The sequence below is a fragment of the Haliotis rufescens genome, unplaced genomic scaffold (genome assembly GCF_023055435.1).
Source record: "Haliotis rufescens isolate VD_foot unplaced genomic scaffold, xgHalRufe1.0.p SCAF_25, whole genome shotgun sequence".
Lineage (NCBI taxonomy): Eukaryota > Metazoa > Mollusca > Gastropoda > Lepetellida > Haliotidae > Haliotis > Haliotis rufescens.
This window is the reverse complement of record NW_025963946.1, coordinates 7,636,653-7,655,194: the sequence shown is the minus strand read 5'-3', so window position 1 is coordinate 7,655,194 and position 18,542 is coordinate 7,636,653. Positions and strand designations below refer to the sequence as shown.

The 18,542-nt window shown below is 43.1% G+C and overlaps 1 protein-coding gene across 4 annotated transcripts in view; it reads left to right on the top strand.

Moving 5' to 3' along the window:
* Positions 1–12,138, top strand: part of LOC124150032 (monocarboxylate transporter 12-like) — a 73,200-nt gene extending 61,062 nt beyond the window's left edge. For all 4 annotated transcript variants that reach the window (XM_046521907.2, XM_046521903.2, XM_046521905.2 and 1 more), the window contains 6 exons: positions 134–469; positions 891–1,261; positions 2,692–2,835; positions 4,591–5,760; positions 8,881–9,006; positions 9,914–12,138. In XM_046521907.2, the coding sequence (XP_046377863.1) occupies positions 994–1,261; positions 2,692–2,835; positions 4,591–5,760; positions 8,881–9,006; positions 9,914–10,128 (1,923 nt within the window). In that variant the 5' untranslated portion in view covers positions 134–469; positions 891–993 and the 3' untranslated portion in view covers positions 10,129–12,138. The remainder of the gene's footprint in view (positions 1–133; positions 470–890; positions 1,262–2,691; positions 2,836–4,590; positions 5,761–8,880; positions 9,007–9,913) is intronic.
* Positions 12,139–18,542: the final 6,404 nt, after the last annotated feature.

The window sequence follows — 18,542 nt, the reverse complement described above, 5'->3', positions numbered from 1 at the left end:
ATAAAAATAAGAAACTGAAGATTTAATCCTTGTGGCCTTCAAATATTATATATTAGTAAAGATGGCTGGCTGCCTTAATGTTTTAGTGGATCTGCCAGGTACATATCTAACTATTTGATATTCCTGTTTTCAGAACCCATGAATCAGCGACATGAAGACAGCGCAGGCTAAATCGCCACCCGTCTGAGCGCACCCACAGAGGTTGATATCCCACAGAGCTGATATCATTTGTATGACATTGATATCTGTGCTCTCATCGCTCTCACCAACACCCGTTGTCACCTGAACAATCTTTCATCATTGCAGTCTTTGTCTATACCCCCCGCGAGGTTCACAGCTGTGTACATTTAGAAGGTTGACGGACAAGCAAAACCGATGCTAATTCGATCGGATCGTAGGGGGCATCTAATCCAAGATTATCCGACCGGTTCCTGACGCATTAAGGGTCTATTTAGCTTGTTCCCTGCAGGTACGAACAGATTGTCATTGCCTCTCGCACCTGAACTTACTAACTGCAGTAATAAACTTCCGACATCTTAATCCTGAATTGTTTTCATAGTAAATGCCTGGGGTTCGAATTCATTTGTTTTTCGAAACGACCAATACCGAAGAGCATGCAGTCACGTGACTTAATGATGACTATAAAGGATGTGTTTTTTTGTGACGAATTAATCAACTGCGGCAGCTTAATACGTTCATATGTTTACCGTTGCATTTGAATATTGTAACCGTAAATCGTAACGTGGTAGTAAAATTCCGATATTATTACTACGGTAATCTCTTGATAATTTACATGTGACCTTGACAGGAGCGTACATGCATGTACGTGACAATTCCGAACTAATAGATTCCTGTCACCGATATTACATTGCCACCTGTTACGATTCCAGAGCGTTCGTGCCAGGCTGCTATTCGTCCAGTCGACGCACATGACGTGATCCAGTGGTCACTCGTGGGAAGCACGTGCGGTAACGGTACTCACCAGGAGGGTTCATGGGTAAAGGTCGACACCAGGAAAATACGGGGGAAATCCAGGGGAACGCCAAGATGGATACGGAAGCTGCAGCGTCCCTCCCCGTCCCTCCCGACGGAGGCTGGGGGTGGATGGTGGTGCTCTCATCGTTCTTGATTCACGTCATCGCTGATGGGATTGTGTATTCGTTCGGGGTGTTTTTTGTGGAATTCCTGGATTATTTCAAAGGAGGGAAGGGGGAGACGGCCTGGGTTGGATCCCTCGTCCCCGCTGTCACTTACACCGTGGGTAAGTACACGTGTCTAGGTCGTGTCGATAGCGTATATGGTGAAATTGACAATGATTGATAAACATGCCTCTCAAAGACGAAGCTTATATATTACGTGTATATAAAAGCAATTATTAAATATGTTGAAATTAACAATGACTGCAGCTGATTGTATGCCTTTCAAAACCTATGCTAAATGCTACAGTGCACATCTACATAAAGCTATTTTTATAATGTTGAAATTGACAATGCCTGATAGATATGTCTCTCAAAACTATGCTAAATGCAACATTGCACATCTACATAAAGCTATTTTTATAATGTTGAAATTGACAATGCCTGATAGATATGTCTCTCAAAAACTATGCTTAAACTGCGGCATTGTATCTCAGTGGGCTAGCACTATAAAACCGTCCGGGCTAAGACAACCTGCAACACACACACATACACACATACACATACACACACACACACACACACACACATACTTGCATGCACGACGCTATATTAGTACTATAACCTTGAACACGACGTTCACCCCGTTTAACCTCATCCTAATGCCCTTAAGCCTCCTGGGTGTTCTACTTGGCAGACAAACGTATATATCACCTCCGGTAAGAACGGTCGGCCCCATGAAATCCGGGTTAGAATAGGTCTTCAGCAACCCATGCTTGCAGTAACAGGCGACTATGCTTGTCGTAAGAGCCGACGAACGGGATCGGATGGTCAGGCCCGCTGACTTGGTTGATGCATGTCATCGTATCCCAATTGCGTGGATCGATGCTCTTGAAGTCAATCACTGGATTGTCTGGTCCAGACGCGGTTATTTACAGACCGCCGTCATACAGCTTGAATATTGCTGATTGCGGCGTTTAACAACGATAATAACGGCCCGAAACCTTTGTTCAAAATTTATAGCAAATTGCCCTTTAATTATGACAGCCTCACATACTAATCTCGTGCCGAGTTGTGTTGTCTTTGCTCTTACTGACGCAAGAATGGGGACAAGTGGTACGTGCATAGGTCGGCATCTCTTCACGTTGTAACCTGGCGTTATAGATACGTGGCTTGCCTGTAATGCACTCATATGTCCTCTTAGGGACGAACAATCTAATTATTTTTATCACATTTTTATCAGGATTTCCAGAATGTACAACTGACATTTTTTGTGCGTTATTTTAAAACACGGGGCATACTTTTTAGCTTCATCTGAATTTTTTTTTTTTTTTTTTTTTTTTTCAAAAGATGCCAAGGCACCGTCTCCGCAAATGTTGGTCCTTTTGCAATAACGGGTGTGTGTCGTTGATATTATGCATTTTTTAACACGGTTGAAAATGTAATTCAGCAATATTTGTACACCTTCCCTAAGTTTATTCCATCGGTATAAAAACTAAAGTGCAATTGATTTCTTTGTATCAATGTATATAAAAAATAATAATTTGTTGTTTAGGTCCTATTGCTAGTGCTCTGACGAACCGATACGGATGCCGTGCTGTCACCATCGCAGGCGCCATCATTGCGACTATCGGCTTCATCTTGTCTCTGTTCGCTCCCAACATCTACTACCTCTACTTCACCTTCGGCATCATGTCAGGTAAGAACGACTACAGTCTTAACGCTAACCCAACCTTGCCCCAATAACAAATACGTGTTCAGTAGAAAAGTTAACGGTGTGCGTGCGTGCGTGCCTGCCTGCGTGCGTGCGTGCGTTTGTGTGTGTGTGTGTGTGCGTGTGTGTGTGTCTGTGTGTCTGTGTCTCTGTGTGCGTGTGTGTGCGTGTGTGTCTGTGTCTGTGTGTGCGTGTGTCTGGAGGGAGTTTACCCAGTGGCCAAAGGAATAACATATTTTCTGTTCAGGATTCGTTAGCTGAAATCCTAGATTCGCCAAGTCATTCGCGTCTTACCTCGTTGATTTCACCAAAGTGGCACACGATCACGCTTTCCTTTCACACCCAACTATCACGCCGTGAGACAAGACACTCACACATCAGATCGCACGTAAATACACTGAATAAATAGACTTCTTACAAATAGAAATGAAAGACCAATTCATTTATCCTTGGCCATTACTCGACATTTTGCCTTCAGTCCACATTTCTAAGCATTCTGAGACCGCCTCCGTGGTCTTGTGGTAGAGCGTCCGCTCGGAGAGCGGAAGGTCCGGAGTTCGATCCCCGGCCGCGTCATACCAAAAGACGTTAAAAGCTGGTACTTGTTATTACCCTGTCTGACGCTCGGCATTAAGGGGCTAAAACAAGGACTGGTCGGCTCGGAGTCCGTATACTGTATCTGAGTGGGGTATTCATGTTAAACTGCGGCATGGTATCTCAGTGAGCTAGCACTATAAATCAACATCAGTCCGGACTAGTACAAGTAGCCACACACACGCGCGCATGCACGTCGCGACGTTAAACCCAATTTCACCTCACCTCTAAGCATTCTGATGTATTTCGTCATTTTCCGTCAGAATTATAGCCGCTAAATTACCCGACGAGTGCCCAGGACATAATCTCCGCAATACCCTGAGTGAGTGAGTGAGTGAGTGAGTGAGTTAGGTTTAACGCCGCTTTTAACATTATTCCAGTTATATCACGGTGTGTCAGCTTAATGTGGGAGGAAAGCCCGAAGTTTACCACTTCGGTGAAACCCACGAGCACGGGGTATGGTGCTGACAAACCTAGAAACATAATCGGGGCAAACCGGGATTCGAACCCACAATCATAGGATTCTGGCGTGCCAAAGGGACGCATCTCTGCACAGCGAATCACGGCGCCTTAGACGACTGGGCCACCCGTGCCCCTACATCGTTATGACATGTATTGCAATGAATCCTAAATATGATCAGACACTAAGCCAAGTCTTATCTATTATGATTGCAAAGACCACGTATTCTCATTACATGAGATGAATTTGGCACACTCAGTCGTCTAAGGCGCAGCAATTCGCTGTTCAGAGTTTCCTATGATCGTGGGTTCGAATCCAAGTTCGCCCCGATTATGTTTATGGGTTTGCAAGCCCCATACCGTGCATGTGGATTTCAAAGACCTGCATCACTTTTGGCTTTCCTCCTAGGCTGACAACGCCGTGATATAACTGGAATACTGTTCAAAGCAGCAGTAAAGCACCGGCGACAATAGGTTTATTTCTAAAAAAAACATGATTTGAAATTAAAATTACATTTTTTATTAAGTTTTCAAATTCTCAAAATGTGTAACTTTAATTAATTTTCAGGACAATTTTTTTAGGCGACAATAGACTATTTCTTCATAAAAAGATAATTTGAAATTAAAATTACATTTTTTATGAATTTTTCAATTTCTCTAAATGTGTAACTTTAATTAATTTTTCAGGAGTTGGCTTTGGACTCATCTATCTGCCAGCTATTGTCTCCGTGGCGAACTACTTTGAGAAGAAGAGAGCTTTTGCAACCGGTTTGGCGGTTTGTGGATCCGGATTCGGAACGTTTATTCTTGCACCTTTTACAAAATGGCTGATCGACGAATTCGGCTGGAAAGGAACGATTCTCATTCAAGCCGGACTGATTTTAAATGTCATTGTTTGTGGAGCCTTGTTTAGGCCTCTTGAAAATAAAGACAACAAAAAGACAGATGAACTGCTGGAAAAACTAGAAAAAGAGGCGAAAGACATTTTAGAAAATGAAGAGAGACAAAGTCGGAAGTACGAAAGTAAAACAGAAGTTAATGGCAAAGATGAAAGCGAGGCTCTCATAACACCCATGGCAAATCCAAATGTCGAAAGGTTGAACCTTCCTGGACGAGATATGGAAATGAACCGTATATTCAACAGCAACAGGGAGCTGGCCCACACCAAAGGAATCTCCATTGAAGCTCCGAAAATCGCCGATTTGGCTCGCAGCGACGGCGCGTTGCACAGAGTTCAAAACGGAAGAGCGAAATCTGCTTCCCCTGTCGGTTCTCCCGATTACCTTGACCCCCATAGATACCACCGACAGACGTCTGCAGGCGCAACTTCCGGTTTGCTATACCGGAAGGACATATTTTACAGCGCAAGCTTGCAGAACATCCCCATGTATCGCTCCCATCATGACATCTACATCGCCAGCATCACCTCCATTCCCGAAGCGGTGGACGACGACGGCAAATGTTGCGGTGTCTTTAAGCCGTCTCCTGAGTTCCGCGACGCCATGAAAGAAATGCTGTCATTTTCCCTCCTGAAAAATCTTGTGTTTCTCCTGTTCGCCATCTCAAATTTCTTCACCAGTATTGGATTCAACATGCCGTTCATCTACCTCCCAGATCGTGCCATAGAGGCTGGAGTTGAGACACACAACGCTGCTTTCCTCCTGTCTGTTATCGGCATCGCCAACACTGTCGGCAGGGTCATCTTCGGCTGGCTGTCGGACCGGAAAGGCGTTAACCGTCTTGTGCTCTACAACACCGCGCTGACTATTTGCGGCGTCGCTACTGCGTTGAGTCCGTTCTGTGGAGGGAGCTACCCGCTGCTGATTGTCTATGCTGCTTGCTTCGGCGTCTTCATTGGTGAGTTTCTTGCTTTTAGTTTGGTTAATGGTTGTTGGTCGTCATGTTTAACAAAAGTGTATCACATTTCAAAGAGTGATCACGTGGAAGACTCGGATTGACAGGTTTGGATCAAATAAGAGAACGAACTGATCAATTCTATAACACGAGGCAGACACTGACGTTGTCTATATCACACAGTAAACACTGACGTAGTCTATATCACGCGTAGACACTGACGTGGAGTTTATATTACGGTACACTGACGTAGTCTATATCACACGGTAGACACCGACGTTGTCTATATCTGACACTGACGTTGTCTATATTACACAGTAAACACTGACGTAGTCGAAATCATGGTAGACACTGACGTCTATATCTCACGGTAGACACTGACGTTGTCTATATCTGACACAGACGTTGTCTATATCACACAGTAAACACTGACGTAGTCGAAATCATGGTAGACACTGACGTTGTCTGTATCACACGGTAGACACTGACGTTGTCTATATCACACAGTAAACACTGACGTCTGTATCACACGATAGACACTGACGTTGTCTGTATCACACGGAAGACACTGACGTTGTCTATAACTGACACTGACGTTGTGTGTATCACACGGTAGACACTGACGTTGGCTGTATCACACGGTAGACACTGACGTTGTCTATATCTGAAACTGACGTTGTCTATATCACACAGTAGACACTGACGTTGTCGATATCACGGTAGACACTGACGTTGTCTATATCTGACACTGACGTTGTCTATATCACACAGTAGACACTGACGTTGTCTGTATCACACGGTAGACACAGACGTTGTCTATATCACACGGTAAAAACTGACGTAGTCTTTATCACACGGTAGACACTGACGTCGTCTATATCACACAGTAAACACTGACGTAGTCGAAATCACGGTAGACACTGACGTTGTCTATATCACACGGTAGACACTGACGTAGTCGATATCACGGCAGACACTGACGTTGTCTATATCTGACACTGACGTTGTCTATATCACACAGTAGACACTGACGTTGTCTATATCACACAGTAAACACTGACGTAGTCGAATTCACGGTAGACACTGACGTTGTCTATATCACACGGTAGACACTGACGTGGTGTCTATATCACACGTTAACACTGACGTAGAGTTTATATCACACGGTAGACACTGACGTTGTCTATATCACACAGTAAACACTGGCGTAGTCGATATCACAGTAAACACTGACGTAGAGCCAGGATCGCATGAGAAACACGGGTTAAGATGATAAGAGGTACACGTACCAGGCATTGCAGACCAATCTCCAGAGGGAGCCACGGACCGAGGTAGATGAGTGACTATGATAGACTGGACCTTCGAGAGAACTAAGAACTCACATAAGCCAAAGGCAGTCTGAGCGCGATTGACTTAAAGACAAAGGTTCATTGTGGAAGAATTGGACAATATTTGATGTACAGTGTAATCTGGTATATCCGTCCATCGATCACGATATTTTTAGCACAGTAAGAAGCTTAACAGTCGTGGAACTGCTCCAAGGGTCCCTAGACTCCCCGTTCCCAAAGATTTGGTCTCATTTTTCTGCGAATATTACCATCCATCAGATGTAACAGTCGACGTGATTAGAGCCCTCGTTGTTATGTTATCCATTTTGGGGCCCTACCACTGTTCATTGAAGACCTAACCTTGCTGAATCCCCCTCAGACTAGAACATACCCAGTTAAACCGGAAACCCGTCTTAGTTGGGCCAGTAGTGTCTGGTTTAACGGGATTTCATTGACCCGTGAAGATCCGGGGTAGAAGAGGTCTTCAGCATCCCGCCGTAAAAGGCGACTATGTCTTTTCTAAGAGGCGACTAACGGGATCGGGTGGTCAGCCTCGCTGATTTGGTTGAATCATGTCACCGCATCCCAATTGCGTGGATCGATTCACTGAATTGTCTGGTCCAGACGCGATTATTCACAGACCGTCGTTATATAGCTGGAATTTTGCTGAGTGCGGCGTTAAAAAAACAATCATTACTTTTTTTAATGATTCGTGGAAATGGTCTGAATTTTGACTGACAGATGGTATACAAACGTATTTCTATATGGCAAAAAGGGAAACATATGTGATGTGAAGATATGAATTCTAGTTACAAACAGATAACACAATACTTCAATTTCATGGAGAATATACACTACCATACAATCGTTTACATATAAGTATATCCCATCCGTTGGTACATGGCAATCATGCCATAAGTGGATATCATCAAAATAAATATCAATTACAGTAAACTACGGTTATAACGAACTCAAAGGGACTACTAATTTTAGTTCGTTATAACCGTAATTCGTTATAAGCATATATACAGCATAACTACAGCATATAGTCGGGACTAAAAAGTTAGTTCGTTATATCCGTTAGTTCGTTATAAGCGTGTTCGTTATAACCGTAGTTACCTGTATGACTAAAATCTTTCAACATATATGGTACCACGCTGGCTCAACTGGGGCACGGGTGGCCTGGTCGTCCAAGGCGCCGCGATTCGCTGTGCAGGGTTGCCTCCCTTGGGCACGCCAGAAACCTATGATTGTGGGTTGTGTAGTGTTCTGTTAATAACCAAGAGACAACCTGCTAACTTCCCACTTCGTTTATTCATCAGAAGACAAGTGACAATCGGTAGCCAAGCCCGAGCACGCATTGCACGTGCCTTACGTAACAACGTTTTCCGAACCACTAATAACAGTACATGAACGACTTCTGTTTACCATCAGAATTTATCAAACAAAACCGAATATTTTACAGGTTCGAATCCCGATTATACCCAATTATGTTTCTAGGTTTGTCAGCACCATACCCGTGCTCGTGGGTTTCACCGAAGTAGTAAACGCCTGAGACCTGCATCACTTCGGGCTTTCCTTCCACATTAAGTTGACACGCCGTGATATAACTGGAATACTGTTAAAAGAGGCGTTAAACCCAACTCACTCACTCACTCACTCAAAATTAAATGCTTCGTGAACTTGCCTATATGAGGTCGTCACTATCTTTCGCACAAACGAAATGTTATGCATTGATTTTTACCATTTATAAATATGATTATTTTTAACATACTGATAATGATTTCTTCCACAGGCGTTTACGTTTCCTTGACCTCTGTCGTCCTTGTTGACCTTTTGGGATTGGACCACTTGACCAACTCCTTCGGTCTCCTGCTGTTGTTTCAAGGGGCGGCTACGTTCATCGGACCTCCTATGGCAGGTAAGTTGAACGGGTCATTTAGGAGTTAAGTGGACAAGAGGTTTGATGGATAGGATGGAGGACATTTGCTCTCTGTTTGATTGGGAGAGAGTAATTGAAGACCGATGGCGATGTGACTATCTCATTACGGGATTAATTTGACAGCGTGCACGACACAAAAGGACACTAGCTGACCACTATGATTATTGCGATGTCAATCGCTGGATTGTGTACAGACCGCCTGCATATAGCTGGAATATTGCTGTGTGCGGCGTTAAGCAACAAACAAACAAACAAACATAAACGTAATACTACCTTCATCACTTGGAACTTCTCTCCTACATTAGGCCGTAAAAGGCGATACTGCTTGTCGTAAGAGGCGACTTTGCTTATCGTAAGAGGCGACTAACGGGATCGGGTGGTCAGACTCGCTGATTTGGTTGATGCATGTCATCGATCCCAATTGTGTGGATCGATGCTCGTGTTGTCAATCATTGGATTGTCTGGTCCAGACTCGATTATTTACAGACCACAGTCATATAGCTGGAATATTGCTGAGTGCGGCGTTAAACAACAAACAAACACACTAAGCTCACACACAACACTATAACAATAGACAATAAAATATGTCCATTGACCAGTATGCCTGTAAGAGTTATGCCCCTTTTCCCTGGCGATGAAACCTTATTCGTTGTCGTGTAATGGTTCAGTACGAAAATATTGCTCTGATTAATCATTTAGAATTATGCATACAATACCTTTTACTTGACAATGATTGTTTTTATACTGGCTTATTATTACTGCAACAATCTTTTTTTTCTTCTTTTTTTAAATCTTCAAATTCTATCTGACAGAAAATATAGGTAGACGTTTGTATGTGCCCTACATGGAGTGTTTATAATCTAATATTTTGAATCTCGTTTTTTAGGTTGGATGTACGACTGGACCGGAAGTTACGACATATCATTTCATGTGAACGGCGCCATGATCGCTATCAGTGGGCTCATGCTGTTCTTCATCCCGTGTGTGCAACGCTATCAGTATATGCGGGACGGCTTGAGCGCGAGGGACATCGAATTCGGTCGCCACGTTAAGTCGGAGACCGAGATTGGGGAGATTTTAGACAAACCAACAACGACATGAAGTAATCTTATGTGAGCACATCGTGTCTTCCATCACAGTGGCCTTGATCTGATGTCCTGCCTTTTAGCATTGTAATGCTGTCAGCGAATGGAATATTTCTCTGGACCATTATGCCTTCACAGATGATACGTTGTGCTGCCCTTGTGATATGTGTGAAATATGTGTGAAATATGTGCACAGAGCACCTCATGCCTTCACCTTATTGTCACGTGACCCTTATGTATATTCAATTAGTACATCACGTCAATCGACGCCATATTTGTATTTGTTACCCGTGACGTAGAGAACGGCTGCCACATATCAGACGAAACTTCACGACATAGTTGTCATGAAAATATAGTGCTTTAAGTCGTATCGACTTATGCGTGCAGTGTTAGGTACGAATAAAATGATTGAATTCCCGTAAAGTGAATCAAAGGATAACTGGAAAACTCGCACTGGTTCAAATGAAGCGGAAACTGGACCAATCTTTCTGCAATATTCAAGCCAATGGCCTAAAGGAAGATGGAGTTTATATTCCTGTATAAGTGGGTTTTGTGAACTTGCGTTAACCCTAAAGTTATCTCCTGTTGGGAAGAGTTACTTCCCTTGACGTCCTCCACAAGTTCATAACGAGATACACGTGTGGACCCATAAGATGCGCAAGCTACGCAAATATATGTTTTGGATACTTTTATATATATATATATATATATGAGCATGTATATTTGTATGTTGTGTTTGTATGTTGTGACAATGTGATTGTTAGAATGAATGACAATAGTATTGGAGATGTGTTTGTGTGTAAGAAGAAGATCGAATCTGGTTTTCTTTTACGCTTTTGTTATTAATAAATAAATACCTCTACTTTCACATAGCAAGTTCATGTTAGTATTCTCACGGATATTCGTTGTGGGCAAGGCAAATGCTGCAGTCATGGTTACTTGTTGAATTATGAAGTAATTGTTTTATCGTGTTGACGTGTTTGTGACACGATGACCAGGATGAAAACTGTCTGCCGGTACGATCTATTGTAAACTGTAACTGCGGTTACTATCGCCACGGAGACGGGTACAATAATTGCTCTGAAACTCGTGTCATTCGGGTACAAACGGAAAAACGGTGTTACGGTAAAAGAGCTAGATATTGGGTAGGGAGTAACGGGACTTTTTTGTGTTAATTCATTGCCTATTACAAACGTAGATCGAAGATATTGATCACTTTTGGTAAAACTCACTACTATGCGGCTGGCAGACAATCATCAGGAAGATTATGAGATCCGAACCCGCGATCAGCGGATTCAGGAACAAGTAAGGATGCGAAATGAAGGGCCTTATACATCTGTATTGATTGGACAATTATGCTACACAATATTGTTACACTTGTATGGGCAAGCTCCCAGCACCTCAAATCGCCGTAAATACATGTTTTTTGTCGGATTCATAATATTCCATGAAGTCGTTTTTATCATATTTCTTGTCACTTTGTTGTATTTTTCGTCGTTTTACTTGTCATTGATATCTACAATGTAGATTTCTCTCTGTGAGAGCAGTCCTGCTGAACATAGGTCATCTTCTTGTATCAACAGCAATATAGGTTCTCGTGTTCTGACGTATGATATTGTCGAAGGTGTTCCGTATTAGTCTGCTGCCCAATCAGAATTGGCGGTTCAACCCTTTAGGACAACCATTACCTCATTACAGGTCATGGTTAACTTGTAACAACGCATCTGATTGGCCCTCAGTGATCAGCAGCACAATCAAAAGTGGAACCATCGTTTAAAACGGAACGGCTTCGAGTCCTGAATTAATGAATGAAAAAAACCGTGAGCTTAAGCATATTCCATTTTATGCGCAAACCAGAAGGGCATTCCTCACGACTCAATGCCATGAATGTGTATTAATGTTTATGCTTCATAAATATATGGCAACATAATATTTACAAAAATACCTGTTAACCGTTTGATATGAATGCGCAGATTGTGGAAGGATGTTGAATGTTTCTGGAATAAAAGGTATTGGGTTTGTCTAAGTCAACTATTTTGTTATATTTTTCCAGATGCCTTTGTTGACTGTACTTTGGTATCAGATCCTTGTGACGTGTACTGTAGATGAGATCCTTGTGACGTGTACTGTACATCGTATCCTTGTGACATCTACTGTAGATCAGATCCTTGTGACGTGTACTGTACATCGGATCTTGTGACGTGTACTACAGATCAGATCCTTGTGACGTGTACTGTAGATGAGATCCTTGTGACGTGTACTAAAGATCAGATCCTTGTGACGTGTACTGTAGATGAGATCCTTGTGACGTGTACTGTACATCGTATCCTTGTGACATCTACTGTAGATCAGATCCTTGTGACGTGTACTGTACATCGGATCTTGTGATGTGTACTACAGATCAGATCCCTGTGACGTGTACTGTAGATGAGATCCTTGTGAAGTGTACTGTACGTCGGATCCCTGTGACGTGTACTGTAGATCAGATCCTTGTGACGTGTACTACAGATCAGATCCTTGGAACGTGTACTGTACGTCGGATCCCTGTGACGTGTACTGTAGATCAGATCCTTGTGACGTGTACTACAGATCAGACCCTTGTGACGTGTGCTGTACGTCGGATCCTTGTAACATGGACTGTGGGTCGGATCCTTGTAACGTGTACTGCTGATCAGATACTTGTGACGTGTACTGTAGATCAGATCCCTGTGACGTGCACTGTAGATCAGATCCTTGTGACGTGTACTGTACGTCGGATCCTTGTAACGTGTACTGTACGTCGGATCCTTGTGACGTGTACTGTACGTCGGATCCTTGTAACGGGTACTGTACGTTGGATCCTTGTGACGTGTACTGTAGACCAGATCCTTGTGAAGTGTACTGTAGATCAGATCCCTGTGACGTGTACTGTACGTCGGATCCTTGTGACGTGTACTGTATGTCGGATTCTTGTGACGTGTACTGTACGTCGGATCCTTGTGACGTGTACTGTACGTCGGATCCTTGTAACGTGTACTGTACGTCGGATCCTTGTGACGTGTACTTTACGTCGGATCCTTGTAACGTGTACTGTACGTCGGATCCTTGTGACGTCTACTGAAGACCAGATCCTTGTGAAGTGTACTGTAGATTAGATCCCTGTGACGTGTACTGTACGTCGGATCCTTGTGACGTGTGCTGTAGATCAGATCCTTGTGACGTCTACTGTAGATCAGATCCTTGTGACGTGTGCTACAGATCAGATCCTTGTGACGTGTACTGCAGATCAGATCCTTGTGACGTGTGCTATAGATCAGATCCTTGTGACGTGTGCTACAGATCAGATCCTTGTGACGTGTGCTACAGATTAGATCCTTGTGACGTGTGCTATAGATCAGATCCTTGTGACGTGTGCTACAGATCAGATCCTTGTGACGTGTACTGTAGACCAGATCCTTGTGACGTGTACTACAGATCAGATCCTTGTGACGTGTACTGTAGATCAGATCCTTGTGACGTGTACTGTAGATCAGATCCTTGTGAAGTGTACTGTAGATCAGATCCTTGTGACGTGATGATGTGCCAAAACAAGGACAGGTCGGCTCTGAGTATACTGTGTCTTAGTTGTGGGTTCGAATCCCGGTTCGCCCCGATTATGTTTCTAGGTTTGTCAGCACCATAGCCGTGCTCGTGGGTTTCACCGAAGTGGTAAACGTCTGAGACCTGCATCACTTCTGTCTTTCCTCCCACATTAAGCTGACACGCCGCGATGTAACTGTAATACTTTTAAAAGCAGCGTTAAACCCAACTCACTCACGCACTGAACCGTAACTTTGACAGAATGTCATTAACGGAGAATTTGCCTTGTTTTGGTATTATCACAGGGAATTGAGATCAGTGATTCTTGTTCTATCCAACGATCAATAAAATATTCCTGAAAATATAGACTTTATTGATTACAGACATCAAATTTCAGTTAGAAGCACAACACGGAGATAAAAAAAAAGTAGATAGTTATCTCGATATAATTTTGATAATTGTATCATGCGAAGAACAATTTATATTGGCTTGAAGGGTGTCATTTACCTTACATCCGGGTTTACGTAGGTTATCAGATGGGCCACGCTAGCGGCGGAACCCCTCGCCCTGTCGCCCGTTTTGCAAAGCGATGGCAGCGCTAAGGTGATCGCAACTCCCATACTTTAACATTAGTTTATGGCAATCGTTGCAGTACGATCGCTCTGTGGGCTGGGGCCCCATTGGTCCAAGGAGCAGCATTGTGTTGCACAGACCAACCTTCCTCACCCGTTGCAGGATCCGCTGAGGTTTGATTATGGTCCATGGTTTATCGGAACCATATCCGCAAACATGTGTGTGCTGAAATTACCAAGATCAAGGAAAAAACATGCTTGTTTGTGTGTATATGTATATATCAGCTGTCAGGAAACTTGGCTCGTGGGGATTATGGGTTAGAATGTAGGTCACCTGGAACACATGCCGGTCGTAGGAGAAGACTTAATGGAGTACGATGTCAGGTCAGGGTGACGTGGTTGATTGCGTGCCATCGTACCCGAGCGGCAGGAACCGGTGCTAACAATATCGATCACTGTATAGTCTGGTCCAGGCTTGACCTTTTTACAGACCGACGTCACTTAGCTTGAATATTGCGGTGTTAAACAATAAACAAACAAGCAAATGGAAACTACACCATGCTTTAAGTTGACAACACCATCTGCAAGATGTAGCTATTATTTACTAATGGTCAGTTACGTGCCTCTTCTGGCCATTTTTGAAGCATTCATGACATGCCGGCGTGTATTCTGATAGATACATACAAGTACATTTGTAATATTATATGCGAATATTTTCCGATCATTCTAGATATACATCAAAACCTTGAATATCAGGCGCTATTGGTGAACTGAATCAAACAACTTAGATGGCCTGGGAGACACCCCAGTGTCTAAGACTTAAGATCACAATCAGGCCGAATGTGGGATTCGAACCATTGGACTGCGAATCCTGGCATGCCTACACAAAATCATTCTGTTGTATCTTTGATCACTGCCCTTTACTGTTCTCTGGTTTGAGACCTCTGGTTTCGTGAAACCTCCCTCTTTGTCATTGCTATGCTATTTAAATCTGATATTTATTATCACAAACAACTGATGCAAATGATTGAGATTTTGGCTCTTGCAATGTTCAATGATTGTTTACCGTTGTCCATGAGTTCAGTGTAAAGGTGTACGTCACTAGTAACGGGAGTGAGTGAGTTAGGTTTAACGCCACTTTTAACAGTGTTCCAGTTATATCACGGCGTGTCAGCTTAATGTGGGAGGAAAGCCTGAAGTGATGCAGAGATCCCTCGTACAGTACTAGGCAAAGGTAGTGCCCGTTCACCATAAGCATCCCTTGATGACATCACCCACTGAACATTTGGTTTGTAGCAACATCGTAAATGCAAGAGTGAGTGAGTTGGGTTTAACGCCGCTTTTAACAGTATTCCAGTTATATCACGGCGTGTTAGCTTAATGTGGGAGGAAAGCCCGAAGTGATGCAGGTCTCAGACGTTTACCACTTCGGTGAAACCCACGAGTACGCGTATGGTGCGGACAAACCTAGAAACATAATCGGGGCGAACCGGGATTCGAACCCACAATCATAGGTTTCTGGCGTGACCAAGGGACTCAACTCTGCACAGCGAATCGCGGCGCCTTTGACGACTGGGCCACTCGTGCCCCTACTAGTAACATGAACGGATATATCTACACCTGAATAAGCATGACACACTTCATAAAATATGACACTGGCACATCAGTTTTTGCTTTACACTCATAGATATGGGCAGTGAGTGAGTGAGTATGGTTTTACGCCGCTTTTAGCAATATTTCAGCAATACCACGGGCTTCACACAATGTACCCATGTCGGGAATCGAACCCGGGTCTTCGGCATTACGAGCGAACGCTTTAACCACTAGGCTACCCGACCTCCCATGATATGGACAGACCCACTTCTTGTCACTAATAGGGGCAAGTATAGAACAGACTTTCTTATGTTGCCATCTTAACATTATTTACTTTTACATACGCAAATTAAAATCAAATTAAAATTAAAAGTCAAGAGAATGTCTGGATGTCCTGTCTGGGATACGAACACTATATCGTCTTAGTGTCAAGCCATAGACTATGCCATTGTGCCAACGTGGCAGTGTGGAGCTGAAAACATTTGGATACTCGTATTGTTTCAAGGAAAGTCGTTGACGTGTGAATATTTTATGTCCGTTTCAGTTACTTTTGTTACAGAATTTACCCGCTCGGAGTAGGGTTCAACTTGCGTGTGTGTCCATACTTTCCGCCAGTACACCGTCAGTTCCACAGATGCCTCGCGGAACTACGAAACTGTAGAACGCAGAAAGTATTGTGTGCGGCTTATGTACGCGATTCAAATCACCCATACATTCGTGAGGTATTAAATCATAACAGTTTGCAGGGGCGCAACTAGGCTTTTAAGTGTAAGCATACCAATTACCAATTACCAATTGTACGAGGGCCTGCTGGGAGGGTTTGGGGGTTTGGGGGCATGCTTATCCAGAACTTTTAGAAAATAAAGATTCTTTTTAACGCTAATTCCTTCAGTTTGTTACATTTTATTTGTAACAAATATTGGCAATGTTTTAATATATATATATATGTGTGTGTGTGTGTGTGTGTGTGTGTGTGTGTGTGTGTGTGTGTGTGTGTGTGTGTGTGTGTGTGTGTGTGTGTGTTTCATATAGATGTTTCATGAATGAAAGTCATATTTATATATATATGAATTCTCCCAGGATCTCCAAGGGCTCGTTGGTTCTATTTCTGGAATCAACAGGTTTCAAGTGATTTTTGTGATTTAAGCCACGGTATGGTATAATTTCTCTACAGATGTGCATGGTGACCTATGTTTTCGTCAGAATGGCCAGTGAATGCCTGGTTTATAACCTACTGCATGTATAATAGCGTGACGTCATCGAACTGGTTTAAAGAAGTGAGTGAGTATGGTTTTACGCCGGGGGACACCAGAAATGGGCTTCACACATTGTATCCATGTCGGGAATCGATCCCGGGTCTTCGGCGTGACGAGCGAACGCTTTAACCGCTAGGCTACCCGACCGCCCTTAAAGAAGTAAGTGAGTGAATGAGTGAGTATGGTTTAACGCCGCTTTTAGCAATATTCCAACAATATCACGGCGGGGGACACCAGAAATGGGCTTCACACATTGTACCCATGTTGGGAATCGAACCTGAATCTTCGGCGAATGCTTAACCACTTGGCTACCCCACCGCCCCGGTTTAATGAAGGGGTAAATGGGTAGATTGATACCAGCTTTTGTGTTGACCTGATCCACATTGAGACCTCACGAAATGATTACCGGTTGAACAGATATTCACGTTTCTAGTTACCATGACAGTCGTTCTGTGAACATTAACCTACATGTTTTGGACTCAGTGGCGGCAAAAAAACAGGGTTTTTAATTGATGTATTATAAAGCTGGCAATTGTCACTGAGCTCAAGACATGGAACTAGTTATAGATAGATAGAGTACAGGTTTTAAAAGCTTTATATTTTGTTTGTTTTGTTTGTTGTTTAACTCCGCACTCAGCAATAATCAAGCTATATGACGGTGGTCTGTAAATAATCGAGTCTGGACCAGATAATCCAGTGATTTGACATCGATCCACGCAAGTGTACGATGACATGTATCAACCAAGTCAGCGAGCCTGGCCACCCGATCCCGTTAGTCGCCTTTTACGACAAAACATAGTCGCCTTTTACGACAAGCATGGGTTGCTGAAGACCTATTCTACCCCGGAATCTTCACGGGTTACAGGTTAAGCAATGGCAAGACAACATTATTTTAAAGTAAATTATATGTGGATTTATATATGGGAAGAAGTCCGTATACATATGTATAATATTGCTTTTGTGGTAAAAAGATGGACAGATAGCATTTTTTATTTATTTGCATGCAAAGTCACGGCCACATGCATACGTCAAGCCACCATTGACACGACACAAGCCCATGCATACCGTTTTTATAAATCGTTACGTAAAAATGCAATTAGAAAATCAACATTTGCAGAAATATTAGACGTTAGGCATTATTTTAAAATCAGCGCCTTGTGCTAAAACCGTATCTGGTTTTCCGCGAAAACACATTTTCACATAGACACCATCCCTTCTCGACCCTCTGTTTGCGCCGTTCACATACGCCGTTTGGAATCATACGAAGCGCCCATAAAATGCTCTTCGCTATGAGGCTGAGTTGTCGTTTGTTTGTTTGTTTGTTTGTTTGTTTGTTTGAGGTGTACGACAAACACAGGATGCTGGGAACCTATTCTAACCCTGACTCCCCACGAGTGAGATAGGTAGGGTTTTGCTGATTTTTAATATGATAAATACCGCAAATAACACTA